General features: G+C 33.9%; 3 protein-coding genes across 13 annotated transcripts; all 3 read right to left on the bottom strand.

Moving 5' to 3' along the window:
- Window positions 1-359: 359 nt before the first annotated feature.
- LOC129883267 (high mobility group B protein 15-like) lies at window positions 360-7,122 on the bottom strand. 8 transcript variants are annotated; one of them, XM_055957902.1, is made up of 7 exons: window positions 7,013-7,122; window positions 5,719-5,966; window positions 3,874-3,952; window positions 2,988-3,147; window positions 2,792-2,917; window positions 1,369-1,769; window positions 360-990 (listed from the first exon to the last, which is right to left on the bottom strand). In XM_055957902.1, the coding sequence occupies exons 2-7, from the start codon at window positions 5,883-5,885 to the stop codon at window positions 517-519; spliced, it is 1,407 nt and encodes a 468-aa protein (XP_055813877.1). In that variant the 5' UTR covers window positions 5,886-5,966; window positions 7,013-7,122; the 3' UTR covers window positions 360-516. The 8 variants fall into 8 exon arrangements, with proteins under 8 accessions (XP_055813877.1, XP_055813876.1, XP_055813880.1 ...); XM_055957901.1 differs by having other exon boundaries at window positions 5,719-5,973; window positions 7,013-7,114; XM_055957905.1 differs by lacking the exon at window positions 7,013-7,122 and adding an exon at window positions 6,886-6,953.
- A 3,000-nt stretch (window positions 7,123-10,122) lies between these two features.
- On the bottom strand, window positions 10,123-15,307 carry LOC129883266 (epimerase family protein SDR39U1 homolog, chloroplastic). The gene is made up of 13 exons (XM_055957897.1): window positions 15,113-15,307; window positions 14,947-15,015; window positions 14,458-14,533; window positions 13,064-13,123; window positions 12,684-12,802; window positions 12,481-12,525; window positions 12,297-12,375; window positions 12,027-12,088; window positions 11,837-11,939; window positions 11,609-11,669; window positions 10,979-11,049; window positions 10,573-10,712; window positions 10,123-10,424 (listed from the first exon to the last, which is right to left on the bottom strand). Exons 1-13 carry the CDS (start codon window positions 15,203-15,205, stop codon window positions 10,323-10,325), a joined length of 1,080 nt encoding a protein of 359 aa, XP_055813872.1. The 5' UTR covers window positions 15,206-15,307; the 3' UTR covers window positions 10,123-10,322.
- A 730-nt stretch (window positions 15,308-16,037) lies between these two features.
- Window positions 16,038-21,714, bottom strand: LOC129883265 (N-alpha-acetyltransferase MAK3). 4 transcript variants are annotated; one of them, XM_055957892.1, is made up of 5 exons: window positions 21,564-21,714; window positions 19,461-19,754; window positions 19,255-19,375; window positions 17,966-18,021; window positions 16,038-16,821 (listed from the first exon to the last, which is right to left on the bottom strand). In XM_055957892.1, the coding sequence occupies exons 2-5, from the start codon at window positions 19,644-19,646 to the stop codon at window positions 16,573-16,575; spliced, it is 612 nt and encodes a 203-aa protein (XP_055813867.1). In that variant the 5' UTR covers window positions 19,647-19,754; window positions 21,564-21,714; the 3' UTR covers window positions 16,038-16,572. The 4 variants fall into 4 exon arrangements, with proteins under 4 accessions (XP_055813867.1, XP_055813868.1, XP_055813871.1 ...); XM_055957893.1 differs by having other exon boundaries at window positions 19,461-19,699; window positions 21,564-21,697; XM_055957896.1 differs by having other exon boundaries at window positions 19,461-19,699; window positions 21,569-21,697.
- Between the last annotated feature and the right edge of the window lie 1,559 nt (window positions 21,715-23,273).

Genomic DNA, 23,273 nt, shown 5'->3' with positions numbered 1-23,273 from the left:
ACAATGAAAAAGCCATTTGAAAAAAAGAAATTATGAATTTAGTTAAAGGTGAAATTTATATAATATTTTGGGAATTCCTAATCTTTTGCCTAACCATGTCCGTGGCTTTGACTCTCCAAAAGTGTTATTGCATGTGTCTAAGACTCATCGAAAATACGCTATTTTTGAAGAATCTAACACGTACCTAACGACAAGTTCGAGTAACACAAAACAAACAAAACTTTGAAAACAAAATCAAGTATTCAATGTCGAACAAAAAAATGGAAAGATATCTTCATGTGCTAAAGTCTCATATTTTTAACTATGAATAAAAATGCACTTGCAGAACAAAAGGACAGCTAACGTTTAAGCCCATGAAATACATCAAAATGGTTCGTACTTTTTAAATTGTGTCCAAAACTAATGCTAGAAAGTTAAGATTTAAACAACAAAATAATCACTAAGTAAAACAAACACTACATAATTAAGATAAGTTGTAATATCTAGGAAGTTAATTAACTTAAGCTTTACCATTGTTTATATTTTCTCCTCAGTTGGTAATAAAGTTTTTTCTTCTAAGAAGAAGAAAACTTTTTCCTTGCTTTGTTGTAATTCTTCTTGTTTATCAGCTTCATCATCTTCTTCTTCTTCTTCCTGCATTTCTTTATCCTCGCATTCGACCATGTCTACTCTCTTAAGCAACTCAAATTCCTCCAAGATCACGTTGTTTGCCTTCATTTCTAATACTGGAGGGTCTGTGCCTTTGTTGTTGTTCTCCGAGTTGCTCTGTGCACATTTATCAGAACTTGCTCCGTGCTCTGGACTCCAAGAAATGTTTCCATTTTCACTTTGAAGTTCACTTTGCTGATCAATCATATCAGCATTGTGTTCGAGAGGAGATTGTATTGGCAGTGGACTACTAATAATTTGCCCGGTTGTTAGTCTCTCACGATAGTCTTGCATCTCCAATCTGTATCGTTCTTTGTCTTGCAATGCTTTCTCCTGATAGACCTGAACTCAACAGAATATAATCATTAAAAGTAGTTAGCATGAAACAAATAAGAACAATCTCATACATCTTGGAACATATAAATGGGAAAAGTTCTCATAAATAACCACCTACTAAACGAAATATCTTAATTGTCGTTATACTTTGGAGCCATTCATACCCTTATTGCAGCAAATCGTTTCGTATTTGACCTTGACTGTAAAGGTGAATCCGGAGTATGTTGACACATGGGATTACACCTGGTCCATCGAGACAATTTGATAACAACAAGGGCATGAATGTCCTCAAAGTATAATGGAGGGTAACATTAAGATACTTTGTATAGTATAGGGGCAAATTTTGGACCTTTTCCGATATAAAATATATCGTTTGGTTCCTACCATCTTCTCTGGTACGTTTAGATTGTTCCACAATTCACCTATCATCCTACTAATCTCCCTATCCTTTCCAGGATAAAGAGGTTTCAGCCGGGCATGTTGTTCTGCAAAGAAAAAGTTATAACCACTTCTGTTAGGCTTGGGATGGGCAGGGTCGCGCTTTTTGATTTCATATTTCTTCCTACGCTTTCTTCGAACTACCCCAGTTGGTGATGCTTCTTTCCCAGTGTTGTAAACAGGAAGATTCTGATTTTGCAACTCTTGGCGCATTTGGCTCATTGGAATCTGATATAGAACACCTTTAAAATCCTCAGATCCAATCTTCACTGTAATAAGATATCCACTCTCAAACTTCCCGTCAATGTAACCAGACACAGGTGAACCTGTTGATAGTGCTGTAGTTTCTGCAAGCACAAAAGAAATGGATGATACACATTATTTGTTAGCTATAGTAGGAAATTATCAGACTTCTAAACTGTTTAGTAGAAAAGATTTCTCATATTCTATTACTTCACGTGTAACAGAAGCATCGATATTGATGGGACTCATTTATCATGTGAATCTGTCGATACAAAGTTTAAGAGACTCCCACCAGCCAAACTACCAACCTACCCCACAAGATCTTTCAAATTTGTTTAACAGTTTCGGTAATTATTCCAGACTACCAATTGTATCAAAACTTTTTTCTTCTGGTTAGAAACTTCAATAAGAGATGTATTTGACTTGCACAGAGTTAGCACACAATTAGAGAAAAAAATAATGCATTCTAAATCCTCTTCGGCAATATCTTTTGTTTTAGAATTGATCATATCTGTTCACTCCAAACATCCCATAAAGACTACACTGTCTGTACTGAAGATATTATAACAGACAGTAGAACACCTATATGTTACGGTAGCCAAGAAGACAAGAATTGGCGAGCAGAAATGGACTCTGTTCATGATGTTTACTGAATGACAATTTAAGTATCTTTCGAGAAAGTTTTACTTTATGCCTATATGAAAATAGATTAGTTCTACTGAGAAATTCCCAGGGCCAGTAGCGCAGAGTTCAAAACTACCCGCCCCTTTCCACTCTTACCGCTGGACTCAAGGCCTGGAGGCAGTTCTACTTTATGCAATCTGAAAATGGAAATTCCATCTACATAAAATTTGTTTAATGCTTACACAAGTTTAAATAAGATACGCAAGCAGCAAGCCTAACCAAATTCTTGAACCTAGCCCCTATTTTCTTTATTCTCCTCATAAGGATCACCTTGATTATCTCGAAAAAGGACGTCAAAATATCTCCATACATGGATTTGAAGGTTTCCAAAAGACATGAATGAATGACTATGACATAAAGATTCAGAATAACTCTTACTAACATAGTTAGGAAGCAAAGACAAAAAAGAGATTGAGAACATGTGCAAGGACAAGTAAGATACCTTCAGGAAATGTTGTTTCAATCCTCTGTGGCTGGGGCAAGGCGGCTTCTATTTCTGGTGGTGGAAGCACATATCCGGCCAAACCTTGAGGTGGAGCTGCAGTACGTGAGGCTTGCTGCAACACGTCTGCAAGATAACTATGTTTTATTGAGAAAGCCTCAGCACAACTTATTAAGTAATGCAAGATTCCACATACCAGGAGAAGGAGTCCAGTACTTTGCCTTGAAATAGTAGACTCTTTCGTAGTGGAAGAGCAATGAAATATAGTATTTCCGAAGAATAAATGAAGCATTTGTGGCTGAAGAAGGAAAGCTAAAAACTAATGTTACTTCCTTCCATCTTTTCTCCCCTAGAACCTGCAATTACATTAGAAAAAACCTGATTGTAAGGAGCAAAACAACTACACACTAACATAAATTTCAACCCAATTATTACTGTCTGTGTATGGAAAGAGCTATGCTCGTCAACAACAAATAACAAACTGTAATGGCACCAGATCCCACAACGACTTTGAAAGAATAAATATTGAACACTTCAAAAATGCATGGTAGTTTCGTCATGAAGGAAATCAACAGCTCGGGGAAACAACTTAAATGAAAATGAACCCGAGCTCCAAGTGTTCCGGCTCCTTACGACAAAATGCATACACCTTCCATCTAATAGCATGATGTTCTCTTCTTACCTGTTTCTTGACTTTTCTCCAGCTGAACATCATCCATGAGTATACTAAAATAAGGAGAAACCTTTATACCAATTCAGAGGTCAATATACCAACTTATGCTTTTAGTTCTTTGAAAATTTTTTGAAAGAGGATGTCATCATGTGGAGATATACGACGAGAGTCACTTTAACGTCCCCCAGCTATTCAACACTCAATCATGGATATATATTAAACTGAGTAATATGAGTGTGTCTGACATTCTAAATTGAACAAGGCAGTCTAGGCAAGGGCTATCCTCTTGGAAGGATTTCACCAACATCTAAAACTCTTCGTCTCCAGGGAAAAGTAAAGGCATTTATGTTGAAATATAAAACGGAAAGAGCACCAAATGTTTGAAGACAATGAGCCCAAGTTATATTACCTTTGAGATACCACCACGAGTAGTTACCTCAACAAAGAGGCGATGCAGATCCAGCGCTTTACCCCCTATAACAGGGATCCTGAAAAAGCAAAACCAATGGAAGCATTAGTGATTAGTTGAGTGAAGCATATGAACTTAAGACAATGATGTGAAAAGTCAGAAGCCTATGGCATAATTTCAACTTTGATTAACAAGTATGAAAGAGCTGGATAAAATTTGGAATAAAGATAGCAGTCCTTCATAGAGATGCATCAATCACGAAAAATGTCTGTGGTTGCTATTTGACAAGATTTTATTTCTTGGAAGAAATTGAAGTCATATTGAAAGTATTGACTAGTTCACGAATTCGTCATGATCAAGATGAAAACCGAGGGCAAAATGATCAATAGAAATCTCAATGAGCTTTGCTTGAGCAAAAGAGAATCAGTATGAAAATAGAGACCTATATAATCAATAGAAGTTCCAAAGGGTTATATTTTTAACAAAGAAGTAATTAAGTCTTTAAGCACCATGGTCAGCTTCAGTTCAAATTAGGCTATATATATATTCCTTTTAGTAAAAAGAGGAATTAACGGATAAGCGACAGAAAAGTTATTTACAAGATCATGCAATTGATACTGACAAACACTGGGGACACAATTGAAGTGGCATCCATCCTTGAGGAAAGGACAAATTCAAGGGTTGGTTCCTTCCAACCAGAATAAAGATAGTAGTTTTTTAAAATTCCCATGAATTCCCAGAAATTCAACTTGAAATATGAAGTGAACAATGAAATCCTCAATAAAACTGCCTAAAAATCTTTTCAAATAATTGTTGCTTTAAGAAAAAGGATCTTGGGCCTAACTCAACTTAAAGTTAGCTCATGAGGAGAGAATTTACCAAGATCATATATAAGGAGAAAACCATATACTCTAAGTTGCTCGGACTCTCCAAAAATGTTGCCACACCCATGTCGGATCCTTCAAAAATACACTACTTTTAAAGGATCCGACACACACTGGATGACATTTTTGAAGAGTCTGAGCAACATAGCATATATTCCTTCCGTTTCAATTTGTTTGTGTCGTTTTGACTTGACACAAGAAGACCTTTCATTCGTGTAGTCTTAAACTAAAGATATGCTGAATGTACCAAAATGCCCTTTAATCTTGTGGTCTAAATCATGCCAAGCGGAAAGTTAGAATTAAAGACTTGCCAAAAAAGGAACAAAGCATTTTTTTTCAAAACGGACTGAAGAGAAAAGTAAGACAAACAAATTGAAACGGAGGGAATATTTCCTAAACTAATGCGGGACAGTCTAATAGAGGTATAAAAGGATCAAAATTATCCTGTACTACCCTCTCCACCGAGCTAGTTCACTTTCAAGAATAGTCCTACGATTAGCACACTGAAGTTTAGATGTGGACACTCCAACTGGCTTGCAATTCAGCTAATCTAATAGTGCCAATACAGAGAAACCAGGATCACTATTTGATTGCTGAAACATACGACCAATCTGAAGGTTCACTAACATTGCAATTGCAAGAACAGATTATCAGCATACCTTCATATTTTGAAAAGGCAGCATAATCACATCAAGCTTCAGAATAAGCCAGAAAAACATACTAAGAAAGACAGCATTTAGACAACATTTCTTGATAAAATTCAACATAAGAGAGGGAGGCACACCGTGTGACAGGACAGAGAGACGGGATTCGGGCGTGGCTAGCAGTTAATGAAGTAGGCAAAAACCATGGGCAAAGATATCATGTTGGTGAAATAGTCGAGGTGCATGCAAGCTAACAGAAAGAAACTCATGAAAGGGCATAGGTTCCATATTAGGCAAAGAGAAAAGAAAAAACTCACATGAACTTGGTTCTCATGGCAGCATGGAGCTTCTGCAAAGTATCCATGAACAGTTGAGGAGAGGCCACAACATTCTCATATGTAACCAAGGGAGATGGATATGGATGATAATTTGGGGGTGCTACTCTGAGTGGCACTGGACTATTTTCAGCAGAAGATGATGTCATTTTCAACTTCTTATAACATTTTTCAAGAATCACACCTCAACTTCAATCACTCCAATCTTTGTCTTCTCAAGAATCTCTAAGCTGCAGACTAAAAAATACAAATCAACACAGCCAGAAATGCCACCAAAATCACAAAACAAAACAAAATAGTAACAAAGTTCAATTTTCAAGGTCAATTAAACATGTAAAAGGTTAGTGATAGAAAACAGACAAAAGAGAATCAGAAGAAATTTCCAGAAAATGAGACTAATGAGTCCAAAACCAGAATAGAATGGATGTATACAGTCCATTACATGAAAGATCCAAAGTGATTATAACAAACAGACAAAATCAGAAACCAGAAAGTAGAAAGAAAGTGATAGATAGACAGATAGATATACAAAGAAAAACAATACATACAAAAGCATAGAAAGAGAAGTGAGTGAATCTTTATCACCATGAAAATGCCACTGGAAGAACTGAATAACAACAACCCCTTTAAGGTGAAGTAATTCCAAGGACCATAAGAAAATACCCAAAGTCCAAGAAAAGCATATATAGTACACCATAGCTGTCACAGCCATGAATTGTTTCAGAGTACCAAATATAGGAATCAAGAAAACCTATCAAAGCTCAAAAAAACCCCAAAAAACAGATTAATCTATTATTATTTTTTGAAAAGAAAAAAAATGAAAATCAGACACCCTTTTAGCCTTTTAGACTCAGGTCATAAAGATCCCAGATACATACATCAAGAATCCCTCTCTAGGTCTATTATCTACATATGCTATGTAATCTTTTGCTGACATTCTAAAGATTTCTGCTAATATCTGCATGTTTAACAAAGTTCAAAGCTCTATTCCTGACACAGTTCCCAGAAGTAAAGATTTATGGCCTAAGCCAAAACAGGATGGTGGGGCATAATCCCCCTCACCCCAACCCCACCCCCACCCCCACCCCCACTCCCAACCCCACAAATAAAAAATGCTTCTGGAGAACAAACAATGCATAAAAATCCCACCTTTAAAAATTTCAACATCAAAACACTGTTCTCCACCTTGCATGGAACACCGATTTATTTAATAATACACCATACAGAGTAATAAAAATCAAGTCTTTATATTATATTATAAACAAAGAAAACTTACCAGCAACAGTAAAGATTTGATTATGTACTGGCAAATGGGGCACCAAATAAAGTTTCTTTTTTTAATACTAAACCTTCACAAAAAAAAATCAAATGGGGCAAAAACCTTATGAAAAAGACTGATTTTTTTTATATATATTAATCATGGAGACTATGATTTTTTTATATATATATATATATATAATGATGAAAGGATGATGGAGAAATATGAATCTTGAATAGCCGTGAAAATATATATAATGTGTGACTGATGGCATTTTTGCTTGTTTAATGACTATTTTACCCTCACTGCTTTGGATATAGGACAAAGAAACAAAAGGGTATAATAGGGAATTAAGTTTAATGAAAATTGTTAAACATCATAGAAATTGCAGTTATGGTTCTTGTATAATGCCCCGTTTGGAGCGGCACGTTATTTTATTATCTCTCTACGTGCATAGCCACATATTAATATCAAATTTAATTTTTTTGAGGCACATATTAGATCACGGATTTAACTTTATAATATTGACTTAGTAAAAAAAAGATTTTATTTATTTATATTGGTGGAAGATGATAACCCGATGAAAGTGTCGAGACAGGAAATACTATTAAAAGTTTGTCGAAAAATGTTAATTATCGACCAACCAAATTATGATAAATTTACTCAAAATTTATCGAATTTTTTATAGTAATATAAACTGACTTAAATACGATCGTCATAAAAAAAAATTGACTCAGAAGTCAAGAATTAGGATAAAAGATTAATAGATAGTTGAGTATTGTCTCGCTTTACTACGAAATAAGGTTGGTGCATTGTACGTATTTATTTTTCTTTGCATACCAGTAGTAGAATTAGTACTACTCTTTTAGTCTCTTGTCCTTCAAATTGTGTTACTATCGATTGATGTTTTTTTTCTTTTGATTATGCATAATTTTGTTGTTACATTCCCTTTTTCTAAATGCTATGCAATGATTTATCTATTATTTGTTATATGACTTATATCTAAGTTACTATTATATTTTATTTTTTAATTCTGTTTTGATATCTCTTACTTGAATTGAGGATTTTCATAGATAGCTTTTCTACCTTTTCGATATAAAAAAAATTATGTGTACATCCTATTCTCCTCAAACTTCACCAATCAAAATATGTTATTTTTATTATTACTATATTAATATATTTCAATTGATTATAATAACTAGTTATTTACTGCAATTTTTTAAAAATTGTTATAGATATTACCTGTTGGTATAGGTGATCTTAGAAGTCATTAGATCACACGTAATATTATTCAATTAGTTAAAAAATAATTAATTATATTAATTTAAATAATTTGAACAAGTCTTATAACTGTGGAAGAAAGTGCTCTCTTTTTCTGAACCCCTCACTTATTATTCTCACAAAGTTTCAAGAAAAAGAGAACCATATATATTTAATGACATGTCAGTTACTTCAACTCTGATAACCAATTATTAATTAAAAGTTTTTTTTAAAAAAATAATAAAATACAATAATAACAACATGATATACATTGTGTAATCTCATAAATTGAATTTGGAAATAAAAAATTTAGCGGTAATAATATATTTAACGATAGTAATAAATATGAGTATTTATAATTAACACTTTATATAAATGCCGCTAAAAAATTTAGCGATTTTTGATGCAATGACATTAACCTAGATATTTTTATGACAATAAACAGTATCACCAAAAAAATATATATATTACTGTTAAATATCTCTTTTGTTATAATGTACTCCCTCTATTCCATATTAGTTGAATTTCTAAGGTAATGCACAATATTAAGAAAAGCATTCAAAGACAAAATTTGAACCATATTTTTTCTCTATTACCTTTTTGTTTAATCAGCATCACAAAAATGATTAAATGTGAAATCATAAATACAAGTAATACTTTATTAGAGTATAACTTTGTAAGTAGTGTAATTTACTCTTAGGAAATTATAAAACTTTATTAATGGAAAGTGTAAACATGGAAAAAGTTTCAAAACTTTTTATTAAATTTTGAACAATTCAACTATTTTGAACAATAATTTTTTTAAAAAAATTCAGTTAATATGGAATAGAGAGAGTAAGATTCAGGTTGCGCAAGTGATATTATAAAACAAATTACAAAATGTGTGAAATATGGGTTACCTCTAACCCAATAACAATCTTAAAGGTGGTTTGGTTTGCGAGCTAAATTGTATTGGGATTATTGTTTTTGAATTAATTTATTTGGGAGCTAGGATTAAATGGTTTCAAGTTTAATGTGATAAAGATAGATATTCAAGATTAAATTTATACTATATTTAATTGATTGTATAAGAATAAATTTGCAACGTCAATCTAATATATAATATTATAAATTTAATTCAAAACTTAATCCTTAAATAACTCGTTTTATCTCACGTACCAAACATGCCTTAATTAAAGGCCTATTTTATGTCTTGATTGGACAGTTCTAAAAATGTTTCAGAATTATCTAAGGGCAGTTTCTTACTTAACCACTGACAATTCTTTTTTTTTTTCTTTCCCTTTTCGAATCGGTTTATATTATTTTTAAATCAAAACAATGTGTTTTTTTTAACAATTTGTATATATGTATGATAATTGAAAAAAGAGATTTTTTATGATTTTATAAAGAACTAAGAAGATCAGAAAGCAAATTAATTTTTAAAACATAAAGTGCAAGTCAGAAAAACGTAGAGTGCATACTTAAGTACGCAAATTGCAAATTAATCGAAAATATGAGTACCCATCGCTCAACCCATTTTTAACCCGTATTAAATATGGACAAGTTGAATCTCAACTCATTTTCAACACGCCCATTTGCCACGTATACCGGTGGAACCTTTTCAATAATTGGTATATACTACTAGGATTCAAAATCTGAATGCAAATACATATGCAACTTTTAACATTAACTCGCTCCGCCTCCCTTGAAAACTTCATCCATACAACTACATATCCATTGAAATATCCCACAAGTGAAGTCTTGGGTGGATGATGTATACGCAGTGAAATATCCCACAAGTGGGGCCTTACCGCTACGTAATGAGGTACATAGATTGTTTCCGATAAGACCCTCGACTCAAGTAAAACAATAACCAGTGAGTCAATATGTGTGGTATGAAGATGCATTTACTTATGAACATTGGCATGATGTTTAACAATTGAATTTTGGCTCATCAAAATTAAGTCAAAAAACTGATAAGCCCAGGCAGCAGCAACAACAACAAGAAGAAGAAGTTACTCGTGTTTTCGTTCGTTTTCCAGGCCATTGAAATGAATCAAACTCAATACAGGTTAACGGTTGATGAGTCTCATGACATGATTGATTTCAGCGCATCTTTGATATATTGGTATTTGAATGAAAATCCCAACTCCTTAGCTTTCGTTGGAATCACCTTCTGTCCGTCCAACACCTGATATACACATTACTCTAGCAATATCAACAACAATACCCAGGATAGAGTGTACGCAGACCTTACCCCTACATTGGGAGGTAGAGAGGTTGTTTTCGATCGATACAGACAAATAGGTACTAATAAGCTGAGATTAGAAACATCTTACCACGGATGCACCTTCTCCGAGGACAGCTTTCAGTGCAATTTCTGGTACTGGTAGCCAAGAAGGTCTTCCTAAAGCGGATCCTAGTTGTTCACACATTTCTCCCAGACGTACAGGATTCGGTGCTGTTCCATTGATCACCCCTGCCATTCACCGACTACACTATCAGTTTGACTATATGAATTCATTACATGGTATTCAGAGAGTTTCGTCATTGTTACTCCATCATTCGTCCACTATACTGTTCAGACAAAAATAGTATCATAGATAAAGTCCTATAGCAGAGATTCTGTGTAACCCTTTTTAGTCATTGAGCTCCTCCAGAAGAAGAGAAGGCAACAATAAATGGTCTAGGAACTCAACGTATACGATTGAAATCCATAGTATATATGCTTGACAATGATATTACCTTTATAGGATGGATTGGATAAAGCTTCATAAATCAAATCTACGAGGTCATCGAGATGAATCCAAGAAAACCTGTATATAGTGAAGCCAGTAGAATCTACCGAGTGAGAATGGGGAAAATCAACAACAACAACATACCCAGTGTAATCCCACAAGTGGGGTCTGGAGAGGGTAATGTGTACGCAGACCTTACCCCTATCTTGTAGAGATAGAGAGGTTGTTTCTGGTAGACCCTCGGCTTAAAATAAAGCTTATCCAAGTAGTTTGATTAAGAAAATCCAGAAATAAGAGTAGTAACAACAACGAGATATGACAACATACAGAGGAATGAAGAGTATGACAACAAAATAATGCGATAATTGAAGCACAAAAACACATAATAGTGCTAATACAACCGGTAAGAAAGGGGGTCCAAGTACGACCACCAAGACTATCCCACAGGCAAATGAGAGAACGCTCAACTATCAACTAACCTTTCTACCCTAATCCGCGACCTCTAAACCCTCCTATCTAATGCCATGTCATCGGTAATCTTAGGACTAAAATTCACAGAGACTAATACTGATAACATATCTCTGATCCATATTAATGGGAAATACTTATAACAAGGACAAAAATTAAAGAGCAGTACCATTGCTTTCCAGAGCCCAAAGGTCCACCAGCAAACATCATGAAGAGAGGAATCATTTTAGCTGCAGAAAGGAAAATAGAAAGATTTAAACAATTTTAAGCATTTAAATATTATAGATACGCCGTGTTCTGTCACAGGTAGATTCACATTTGGCTGAGGGTAAGTTTGTGAGAATGCATATATACTTAGCTTATTATATGTAGGGGGTGGGGGAAGAAAGCATACTACCTAAAGCACCACCATCTTTTCCAAGGACAACGCCAATACGAATTAGAGCAAGCCTAACATCCTTGTTGACTTTGAGCGCAGCTGCCTCCCATTCTCTACAAACCTGAAAGAATTCATGATGCCAAAAATAGAACATGAAAATTAAAAAAAGATATAACATGCTCAATATAAATGCAACGGTTATACTTACCTCAGCCAAGTAGTCATTTCCCGATGGACTTAGCTCATCAAACACTTGAGTCTCACTGGTTCCTAAGTAAGGTTGTAAGTGGACTTATCAGATAGCGTGGACTCAACTTTACTGAAGCTTTTACCAGTAAAAGAGAGATTATCGCAATACGAGGATATGCAGTTGAAAGCCTTTAACAACATGGTATGGAATTTCTTTGGAAACTAAATAATGATGCATGACATAGGAACAGAAAAATAAGGCAATACATGAATTCGCAGTCGCCCGTACCATAATAACCAACTGCTGTTGCACTTATTAAAACTTTGGGACGGGCATCATCCTTTGAATTATTGATTAATTCTACAACCTACAGGGTCAAATCGACATTTATCAGATTCTTGGTCATATCATTTGTTGTTATAGATAAATTCTTACAATGAATTCGCGTCTTTCACTATGCTATTAGGGAGACCTTGGAGGTTACTCTAATCCTGCTTTGCTTGATATCCTTCTTGATCTGCAGCGTTACATTGAAAAGTTGATACATGAATGCAAAAAAGGCCAAAATCTTAAACATTCAAAAGAAGATAAATGATAATAATAATAATGCATAGGGTGTATAAAAAGGAAAGTTAGACAAACAAATTGAAATGAGGAAGAAGGTCGTCCTAATACCTCAGGGGACCATCTAGTACTAATGGGCGTTCCAGCCAAATTTACAACAGCTGTTGAACCTTCAATGCAGTTTCTCCACTCTGGCTCCTCGGCAATTACAATTCCCGGAAAGTCTTTAACTGCACATTTCAACAAGAATATGAAGAGGTCAAATGTTAAAATTTGGAAGCACAATCAGGAAAACAATATAGTTTCTACATACTGTTTCCTGTATAAAATCAAATAAAAGAATGTGGTAGGACAAAAGGAGTAGCAAAATCGTCTTGAGAAATTATTAAACGTAAAAAGTAAGTGAGTTCTTGAAGGATGGAAAGATTCTACAGAAGAAAGAATAATGCTAAAGTACAGTGGGTGAATCAAAACAATCATTACCTTCTTACCCGGAAATATTGATTGTGCTTTGGATCTTGACCTTGTCAACACTCGAATCTGATGCTTATCTGCATTTAGAACAGCAAGTTTAAGTTTAATTAACAACCTGTTTTTTCTACTATAGCAGTTATGTGACACATCCTTGGGAAAAGTCACATTTCATGGTACATTAAAATTCGGAACAGCTTCATGTATGACAATGTCTCATAAATAGAAGTGTTAATTCAAGAGCAAACCAAGTATTTATTAAAGTTTTCAATTAGTTGTGCAGAGACACTTCACACTTGAACCAGTTCATCAACAATTTAATGGAGCCATAGTGGTGTAAGTCAAACAGCAACACAGCCTAAATTTCCGATGTGGATTGAAAGGAAGTTGGGGATTGACATAGATCCGTCCGCCTATCCAGAGTGTTGGAAATATAGCAATGTTTATTGTATTTTTGACTTTGCCGATCATTGGAAGCAATCTTCACTAGCACAAGGATATCCTCACAATAATCTCCACTACAATAGGAACCAACAATGAGTTACAAATAGGCTTCGAGTAGTGAGGGAGGAATTCTAAAGGACCCCTTCATATTGCACTGGTGCTGGAAAAGATTGGACTATTCCATACTGAGACAACCAGTGGCGGACCCAGGATTTTAAATAAGGGGGTTCAAAATCTAAATAAGTAGACACACGAGCTAGTCGAAGGGGGTTCGACATCTACTTTATATACATAAAAAATTATTTTAACCATGTATAAATAGTATAATTTTCCCCGAAGGGGGTTCGGATGAACCCCCTCGGCATAAGGTGGGTCCGCCACCGGAGACAACACAAACTCTTCAATGGATCCTCCTTTTTTCAATTAGTAGATCGCCTTTTCTTAAGGTTTAGTACAACAGAGACTCATAATCAATCTCTAAACTCATGGTCAAGAACTATATAATGCAGCATGGGAAGACCTATAATGAAGGAAGCATGTGTGTGAAAATCCTCAGCCTACGGTTCAAGGAATACACACACAAACAGACACATTTCCTACATGTTTATCGATACTCCCTACAATACAATTTGTTGCCACTCTTTCCTTTGAAAGATATGTGCATTTGGAAACTAGTTACTTTTACATTCCAATTTTGTAATTGAATTTGACTTATTCCTTGAACTGAGGGTCTATCAGAGTCAACCTCTTTATCTCCCAAAGTAGGGGCAAAGGTCTACATAAGTAGTAATGTTGTTGTTGACTTTGACTTATTGTAGGTCCAACTTGGTAGAGAAACAAATAGTTTGATTTTGATTGGTACATTTAGTCTCGAGTTGGTACAATCAAATATTGCCACGTAAATTGAGTTGGACGAAATATATATATTTATACCAAGTTCAAAACCATAATCGCGAAGTAGTGAGTATACCTGCATGCAATCTTTGCACCAATCTTTTCCCAACAAAACCAGTAGCTCCAGTGACTGATACAATCATCTTACTTTCCTGAATCAGTAAAAGAAAGAAGTAAAACATCCTCCCCATTAATGGTTAACCTAAGCATTGTTACATCAGTAGATTTATAATTTGTCATCAGAAATCATCGTATGCACCAAAAATTAAAAACATGAAAAAGAAATTACTACTAATTACTCCCTCCGTACCAATTTAAATGTCTTACATTATTTTTACAACTGTCCTAAAAAATTATTTTTTTCTATATTTAGTAAGTTTTCCAATTCCAACATTCTACATTGCAAGTTTAATACCACAGAATTCAAAGGCTTATCTCTCTCTTTTATTTCTTAAAACTCTGTGTTCAGTTAAACTAAAGACACTTGAATTGTGACAGAGGGAATAATATCTTAAACTTATATAACCAAAAAAGAGATAAATAGAGTTTATAATGTGGATTGTACCTGGGTAGATGAACCATAGTCAATGTTTGCATTCACACACCAAATTGTTAATCTTTTAGACTCACCTCCCTATTTTTTAATGAAAAAAAAGAAGATAGATAAATAAATAATAAATTAAAACCAAAAAAAATGAAAAATTATTAAGTAGTGAGAATAAAATACATACAAAGAGAGTGTGAGCCTGAGGGAGTTGAAGATTAGAAGAAATGGAATTGGTCCATGAAAATGCACTTGCTCCTCCTCCTACCATGGTGCTCATCAATGGACTTGTTGTGTGATGAGAAAAAAAAAACTTATTGTGTGTATGAATTTAAGTCACATCATTTACACCCTCACTTTTTTTCTTTCTTTATTTTCCTTATCTTCAAACCTATTGATGAAAAAATAGATGTGAATGCTGGCATTTGATTGTAATGACTGTTTTGTCCTCATTGGTTAACATATTAGACAAACAAACAAACAAAAGGGTAAATGAGTAATTTTGAAAAAAAATATTTTAATTTTTGGGATAATTACTTTAGATGACCATTCAGTCATTTTAATTACCAAAAAAATAGTCATTCGGTATATATATTCATTTATAGGTAATCTATATTGTATAGTCAGTGTATATTTCCTACGTCTTTTGACAAACTATATTATATAGTCGTTATACATTTTCTATGATTTTGGCTATTTTTTTTTATGTAAATAAAACATAGTTATATTTGTTGTAAACTAATTAGTTTATTGTATATATTTGAAATTATCCTATTTTTTTTTAAGTTCAACCGTGGAAAATATGTTTGATCATAAATTTTTGAAATTTTAAAAATACTAAAAGGTTGACTATGAAAATTGTGAGTATTTGAATGAGTCAACTACCACGTGGACAAAATCTTATGAGCAAATTAAGTTACCACACGCTTTGTGAAGCTTGTATTCAAACACTTGATCTAGTCGACTTTAAAATGTGTTTTAACAATAATTTAAAGAGAAAACGCAAACACTTAATAATGCAGATATGAAACTCACAAATTTTTGACGATTGCACTTTTTTTTTCTTTCCATTTTCGGTATTCGTTTAAGCGGCAAAGAACTCAACAAAGTAATAAATAATAACCATTCTCATCCAGCAACTTCAAAGAAATATGTTCTTGTTCTGTTACGAACAAGAACGTAGTAAATACATGTTATGCATTTATTGACTTAATACAAACATCGAGCCAAGGATTTACTGCTTGAACATAATCAAATGTCTCGTTAACACAATGTGTTTCTCGAATTTCCTGTCGATTTAAGGGATGAAAGCAGAGGTCATTAAACATTTTTCAGAGCATAGATGCATCAATAATCAAGTGATTGATGACTAAACCTTCCCGCAAACCAGATCTCAGTTTCTACAACTAGACAAAACAAAAAATTTCTACCAAAATTGGGGATTATAAAGAGAAAAAGGCGGTCTAATGTGGTCTCTTTGGCATTTGGCAACAACATAGCACAAGTCTATGTTGCTCCATCTCTCAAAAATTGTTGTCGTACCGGTGTTGGATTCTCATTTTGGAGTATCCGACACGCACTTGTTGACATTTTTGAAGTGTCTGAGCAACACCGGCACAAGTTACCTGTTTAATCACAATGTTCAGTTTACATGTTGTATTGGCAACAAGGGGGATTCTCTCCACAATGTATGTGCTCATTATACTCGAGGCTCTCACCACCAGCATCAGCCGTGGAATTAAAGGGCTGTGATTCTGAGCGTGGAAATAATAGCTTCAGCCGGAAAGCATCTACACCGTTCAAATAATAACGAAAAAGTCTCTTTGCTCTAATAAATCCAAGACGGCCATACAAAGCGAGTGCTCCTTTATTCGTAACTTCTGCTTCCAAAGTCACCTACAGAACATAGGAACAATTTTAAGTGGAAACAAGCCATAGCAAGATAATATATTATGACGCTATGGTGCTTTGTCCTTTCGTTTCTTTTGCTTTTTAAACATGACAGACTTAACTATCCCCAAAATAAGAAGTACGATAACAAGTCGTCACTGCTTTTGTATGACACAGAAAAATAAGATATGTAAACCAAGTAAGTATATTTCAGCTCTTAATTTGTAGAAAACAGGCAAGATCGATAATTATGAAGTATCTAATCTTATCAAGGTGGTTTTCATCATTAAATCATTTATGTTTTCTTTCTTTTTTTTGTTATAATGATGCTATTCGTGTCAATCTGCGCGCACCTTGACTATTTCACCAAGTACTTGCTACCTCCCACTAACATAGGTATTAGGTAACTCTACCACCATGACTTAATCATAGGAAAAGAAATCACCTAGCCTTTTTTTTTTGTCTCTGCAGAATTTGATCCCAAGCATCATTAAGTTTTTTTTTTTTGGGATTCGTGGTGTCAGGCTAGCTTTCCCATACCTCGACTAATTCCACGGAATACTTGGCACCTCCCAACAACAAAAGGTATACATTAAGTCATTTCTTATTCTACACCTCTGACAAGCCTAAACAAAGAACCTTATGGTTATAAATGCATGGTGACTGTTATACATGAAAGAATGTTTTGGATCCATCTTTTTTTATTCCGTGTTAATTCATATTTCAAACTTTTGAGAAGCCTAAGCAAACAAAATTCCTTATTCAAGAAATCCGTGGTGTTTTCTGCTATGGGTACATCGTTCTTCATGATTCCAATAAGAAAACAGATTATTTTTTTATCTGGAAGAAGGTGGAGTCCGGAGGGTAGTTTGGAAGAAAATACCATGTGAAAAAGCATAGGAGATCTAAGAGATAAGAGTTAGTTCCAACAGTGAAAATTCACTAAGCACATAGTTTTGGTTGATCTGCAAGTCGGACTAAATTATTCAGGCCAATGTATGCTCTGATTACAAAGAATGGCCTACTTGAGCTTGTACAACCAAAATGGACAGTCTACATCTTTGATACCGTGGCCATTATATTTATGTTTATCACATCATCAGTCTTAAAGTCTCTACTGTGAATGTTTTTCAAGTATGTTGTGACATACCTCTTCACAACCAGATTCCATCATCACCTTGATTGATCTCGTGACAAGTTCTGTAGCTGGAAGAAAAAATATTACAGTTCAGTAGCTGTCAGATGTATATCAAAAGTTAATACACATATGTAAAGACCAATGTCAATGGCCTCATTTCTTACACAATAAAAGTCACAATCAGGTCCGTTATGGTTTCTACCGGCACTATCACCCTCAAGACAATAATTTTACAAAAGTGAATGGAGAAGGGTACACCTAAAATGTGCTACAAAATGTTCTATTGACAAATAGAAAAATATACTTTGCATGAAAAGTAGTAACCATTTAATCAGTGAAAATATCCAGAAAACCAGCTGAACCAGGATTACTACCCGGAGCTTCTTTGGCCTTATTTTCCTATATTATCTCTTTCATGTATTGAACTTAGTGCTAGGCATACAAGCATATACTGTTTTTACCCCTTTCTTTCAGATTCAGAAGCCACGCCGCCACCAACAACAACGACATACCCAGTGTAAATCCCACAGGTGGGGTCTAGGAAGGGCAGAGTGTACACAAACCTTCAGCAGCCACACCACATCATGAAAAGACAAACTAATCAACCAAAACTCAGTTTCAACCTTTATAACCTCACAACCACAGCTAGTTCCACAGTAAGAAAAACTTTTTCAAGATGGGGTCAACTTGCGTATGGCTGTTGAATTAGACTTCAATGTATAAAGGGGAATACAAAGAGTGCACCTCAAGCAGAGGAGACAGCAACGAAATAGGGAGGTTTCTTGTGTTTTGGGCAGGTTTTGATGGAAAGAGGAAACAAAAAAAGATATATAATTGTCATTGTGATAACTAGAAGTGGAAAAGTTCTTTTTATCCAGAAATACCTTTTGCAAAGAAAACTAAATGAAGGATTAGAAAAATAAGAGCATGTTACTATTGGGAGGTGGCACTATCCCGTGGAATTAGTCGAGGTGCGCGCAAGCTAGCCCAGACACCATGGTTATCAAAAAAAAACTGTACTTTAGTTTTGTACCATGGGAGAAATCTCAGACTCATTCAGCAACACAAGATACTTAACCGAAATATAAATCTGATTAATGTCGACCAATCAAACACAAAACCAATCTGCTTCTTTACGTAGCCCCGGAATTAAGAAATCCCTCAGAGAAAAACAATATGTTGATCCAGGTAGATGAAGAGAGTGTCACTCTATAGACATCATCTATAGTTCTAAAATACTGGACCAATATGAATTAAAGGCCATTATCGATTTATCAAATAAAGAGCGATAAGATACTGACCAATTCCTTTGCCTCTGTAAGGCTTAAGCACGACAAGCATTGCAATGTAACCTCTGAATGTACCACGATGCTCTCCCATCTTGCAGACCACCGTCCCTATACATTTCCCATTATGGAAGGCCTGCAAATATCTCAGTAATGAAGAAAGAGTAATGCTGCTGGTGAAATATAACATAACTAATATGACAAAGGAGTGGAAGCAGTACCATAAAAGACAGTTGTGGCCAAAGATAGACAAAGTAGCGGTAAGTGAAGATGGAGTAGGGCTCACTAAGCTCTTCATCGACAAGGTTCATGATAAGAGGTAGATGATGTTCACCCCCATAGCTAACATATTTGATTTCTGATGCCTTGATGTCTACTTCTGGTTCATTTTCACGCCTTGTCTCCATGAGCCAGTGATGCACTTGGTGGCGATCCAAAATAAGGACCTCGTGTGGTGTGCCTGTGAGATTGGAGAAAGATAGGCAGGGTGGGCAGGGGGATTCAGTGGGACTGACCTGATGAAGATCAACTTTTTCTTAGAAAAGATTGTTCACTAGCCAAATCACAAACTAAACTTTTGTGCAGCATTTAAAACAATTGGAAATTGGAAGATCCGTGTTCACATTATATTTGTCAACTATCTAGGCTGATGAATCATGGGATTTGTAGGATAAACAAAAACGGCCTATCTATATTGACAATAAACAAATTGAACTAAAGAATCTTGGGTCTACGAGGTATTATTCTACATGATGACATATTCTTAGTAAGTTAACAAACATCAACCTTTTCTCTTTCCATTTTGTTAAAAAAAGCTAACATCAATTTTCTTGTCATCCAGTTATAAAAGTTGATCCTACCTCAAGAAACCATAATAAGGAGCTTCTCTCCTTATATTAATAGTAAATTGAAATTTTCATTTGCTAAAATTGCTCAACTATGAGAATTTGATTTACCCCACACACTATAATTTATTTTTGAGAAACCCAACACACTATAAGTTAGTAGCATTTCTTAGTTGAATCCCCCCTCATGGTACTCCTCTATCTCTTTAACTCTCTCTTTTGAAAATGGGAATGGGAACAAACCAATATACAGTCATAGCATATAACATATATACACACAGTTCATGAGTCTTCTTAAGTCACTTAATAAACATATTCACTGATATCCAACATAAAGACAGTCTTATGAACAAAAAAGGACTCATTATGTATTTTATTTTATGACAATAGTGTCCAGGTCAGCTTGCGCACACCTTGATTATTCACCGGATACCTACTTCTGGACCAGCACAAATACCGAGTAATTCTTCCCACCAAGGCTTATGCAGTAATGCAGATGCCAAGAAATCAACTAGTGAACGATCAAAGGTGTCATCTAATCACCATGACGAGGTTGGTCCCTCTTTTAATAGACACAACTATGAATATTCATGAAGAAATAAATTTTGCCTTAATTGGGATTAAAACTTGAGACGTCATGATTCTCCTCTCACTTCATTAATTCTCCCACCAAGGGTTAACCCGAATCACTATGAAATTCACAGCAGATAAGTATAATTAAGGCAAAACTTAGGCATTCTTTTTCTTATAATGGTGGTACCTGGACCAACATGGAAGCACATTGATTAATCCACGAGGAGGCCTATTACATCCTACAAACAAGGTGCCTGGTAAACCTGCCCACTGAGGTTGAGGCAAATGGGTTCACCCTGATTGTCGAAGCTGTGATTCTTGGGATCTTTAGGTTGTTACTCCTATCCTATGTATCCATCACTCAACCATCCCTTTGGAGACGGGCGAAACTTAGGCACTTATACAACCTTCTTTAAATATACTTCTGAGTAATCTAATCTATTATGTTTCTCAGTGTTAACTCCATCACAATCATGCTATCCAAACTGCTAAAAAATTATACAAGATATAAAAATGGTCAGTCTACACAAGTTTGCTCGCACCTCAACTAATTCCATGGGATACCTGTCAAGTTACATTTTTTTTTTCCAATCACTACCACAAAGGGGTGAAAAGCAGACATACCAATTCAAGAACAATATAATATAGCTTCATTCATCTCTAAATTCAATACATCAATATAAACACTCTATCTTTTTACCAAACACCCAAGTGCAAAAATCTAAAAAAGATTCATTCTTTACAAAAAAAAAAAAACAAAGAACAAAATTAAAAATCCAATCTTTATAGAATCTATTACTCAATTCAAAAGAAAGAAACAAGAAACACTATTTCAAGAACCCCCAAAAGGGGTTTCTAGTAGGACAGTATACATAGCTACAAAATAAAGGGAAAAAAGGTGCTTACCTTACTTCAATGGCGAAAAATTAAGCTCATTGGAAACTGATGGGAGAATGAGGCAAGGAGACCACACCATAAAAGAAGGAGACAATGACGAAAATAGTCCCCAAGTATGCACTTAATAAAATTTGGTCCTCTAAGTTTGTGAAAAGTTAAGATTTTAAGTCTTCCGCCAAATATTTATTAAAATTTGTCTGTTAGATTTGATGGGAACCGTAAAAGAAAAGGAAAATTAGCGGAAATTCACATTTAGAAGTATAACTTTTGTAGTTTAAGCTATTTTTAATTTATTTCTAGAATATGGTATAATTTTTTAAGCTGTAATTTCTGTTAATTTTTTATATATCTTTTTTACACCTTGTTTAGATGGTTGTTACCTAATATTGTATTGTATTGTTAGTTTACATATAATATTTATTTTAATTATTATTTAATTTTTATTGTATCGTATCATTTAAATCCATCGTTAGGTAACGACGAAAAGTTATATTTTGTGTAACAATCATTTGGTGTGATTGCATCATAATCTTAATATTTTCTTCTCATTTTTTTTTACTTGTTATTTAATAATCTTATTTTATACTTTACTCTACCTTTTTGAAGTAGCTCTATCTCATATCCTAGTTTTCTTACAGGTTTATCATTCAAATTGTTAATGTGATATTATGTAATGACGGAGAACGATACAATCTATTTATTCTAATCATTAAAAAAATACGATACGATACAATATAATACAACATAATATAACATGAAACAATATTTAAAAACCATCCCAACATAGTTTATATGTCTATTGTAGTTTTTTGTGTTGCATATTTTAGAATTTGATGAGACTTTCTTGGTACTTATAATTACATCGTTTTTTGATATTTTTTTTGTCAAATATAACCGGTAGAATTTGATAAATATTTTGTAAAAACTAAAAGTTCTAACTTTTACCATCGTAAAAAACAGAAAATGTTAAATCCATTATTTATTTATTTATTTTAATTCGTGGTTGCATTTGGACCATTGTTGAAACTTGAAAGCATAAACTTGGGCTTGATTTTGTAGTAGTCCTTTTTGAGCCCAATTTAACTTCTATACATTTTAAAAGAAATTAGTTTTAAACTAGCGTTTGGCATTTTGCCATAGATTTTGAGAATTTATCTTTAAGTATATGTTTGATCATAGCTTTTGAATCATATTTATAAATTTATCTTTAAATATGTTTGGCCATAGATTTTGAATCATATTTATAATTTATCTTTAAATATATTTGACCATAGATTTTGAATCATATTTAAAAATTTATGTTTAAACATATATATTTGACCATATATTTTGAATCAGATTTTGACAATTTATCTTTAAATATATGTTTGGCCATAGATTTGAATCACATTTTGAGAATTTATCTTTAAATATGCATTGACTATAGATTTTGAATCATATTTGTAAATTTATCTTTAAATATATGTTTGACCATAGATTTGAATCATATTTTAAGATTTATCTTTAAGTATATATATCTGACCATAGATTTTGAATCAGATTTTGAGAATTTAGTTTTAAATATATGTTTGACCATAGATTCTGAACTAGATTTAAAATTTTCTCTCTCTCTCTCTCTCTCTATATATATATATATATATATATATATATATATATATATATATATATATTTGACCATAGATTTTGAATCAGATTTTGAGAATTTATCTTTAAATATAT

This window comes from Solanum dulcamara, chromosome 3 (assembly GCF_947179165.1).
Source record: "Solanum dulcamara chromosome 3, daSolDulc1.2, whole genome shotgun sequence".
In the NCBI taxonomy this organism is placed as follows: domain Eukaryota; kingdom Viridiplantae; phylum Streptophyta; class Magnoliopsida; order Solanales; family Solanaceae; genus Solanum; species Solanum dulcamara.
This window is presented reverse-complemented; position numbering and strand designations above follow the sequence as displayed.

Excerpts from the sequence above, each read along its gene's own strand:
- LOC129883267 (XM_055957902.1), bottom strand. The coding sequence starts at position 5,885 with ATGACATCATCTTCTGCTGAAAATAGTCCAGTGCCACTCAGAGTAGCA. Across the intron at positions 3,953-5,718 it reads GCCATGAGAACCAAGTTCAT|GATCCCTGTTATAGGGGGTA; the intron begins GTGAGTTTTTTC and ends TTGCTTTTTCAG. Across the intron at positions 1,770-2,791 it reads TGAAACAACATTTCCTGAAG|AAACTACAGCACTATCAACA; the intron begins GTATCTTACTTG and ends TTGTGCTTGCAG.
- LOC129883266 (XM_055957897.1), bottom strand. The coding sequence starts at position 15,205 with ATGAGCACCATGGTAGGAGGAGGAGCAAGTGCATTTTCATGGACCAAT. Across the intron at positions 14,534-14,946 it reads ACTATGGTTCATCTACCCAG|GAAAGTAAGATGATTGTATC; the intron begins GTACAATCCACA and ends TTACTGATTCAG. Across the intron at positions 11,050-11,608 it reads TTGGGCTCTGGAAAGCAATG|GTTTTCTTGGATTCATCTCG; the intron begins GTACTGCTCTTT and ends CACTATATACAG.
- LOC129883265 (XM_055957892.1), bottom strand. The coding sequence starts at position 19,646 with ATGGAGACAAGGCGTGAAAATGAACCAGAAGTAGACATCAAGGCATCA. Across the intron at positions 18,022-19,254 it reads TTACAGAGGCAAAGGAATTG|CTACAGAACTTGTCACGAGA; the intron begins GTCAGTATCTTA and ends TTTTTCTTCCAG. Across the intron at positions 16,822-17,965 it reads TGGAATCTGGTTGTGAAGAG|GTGACTTTGGAAGCAGAAGT; the intron begins GTATGTCACAAC and ends TATGTTCTGTAG.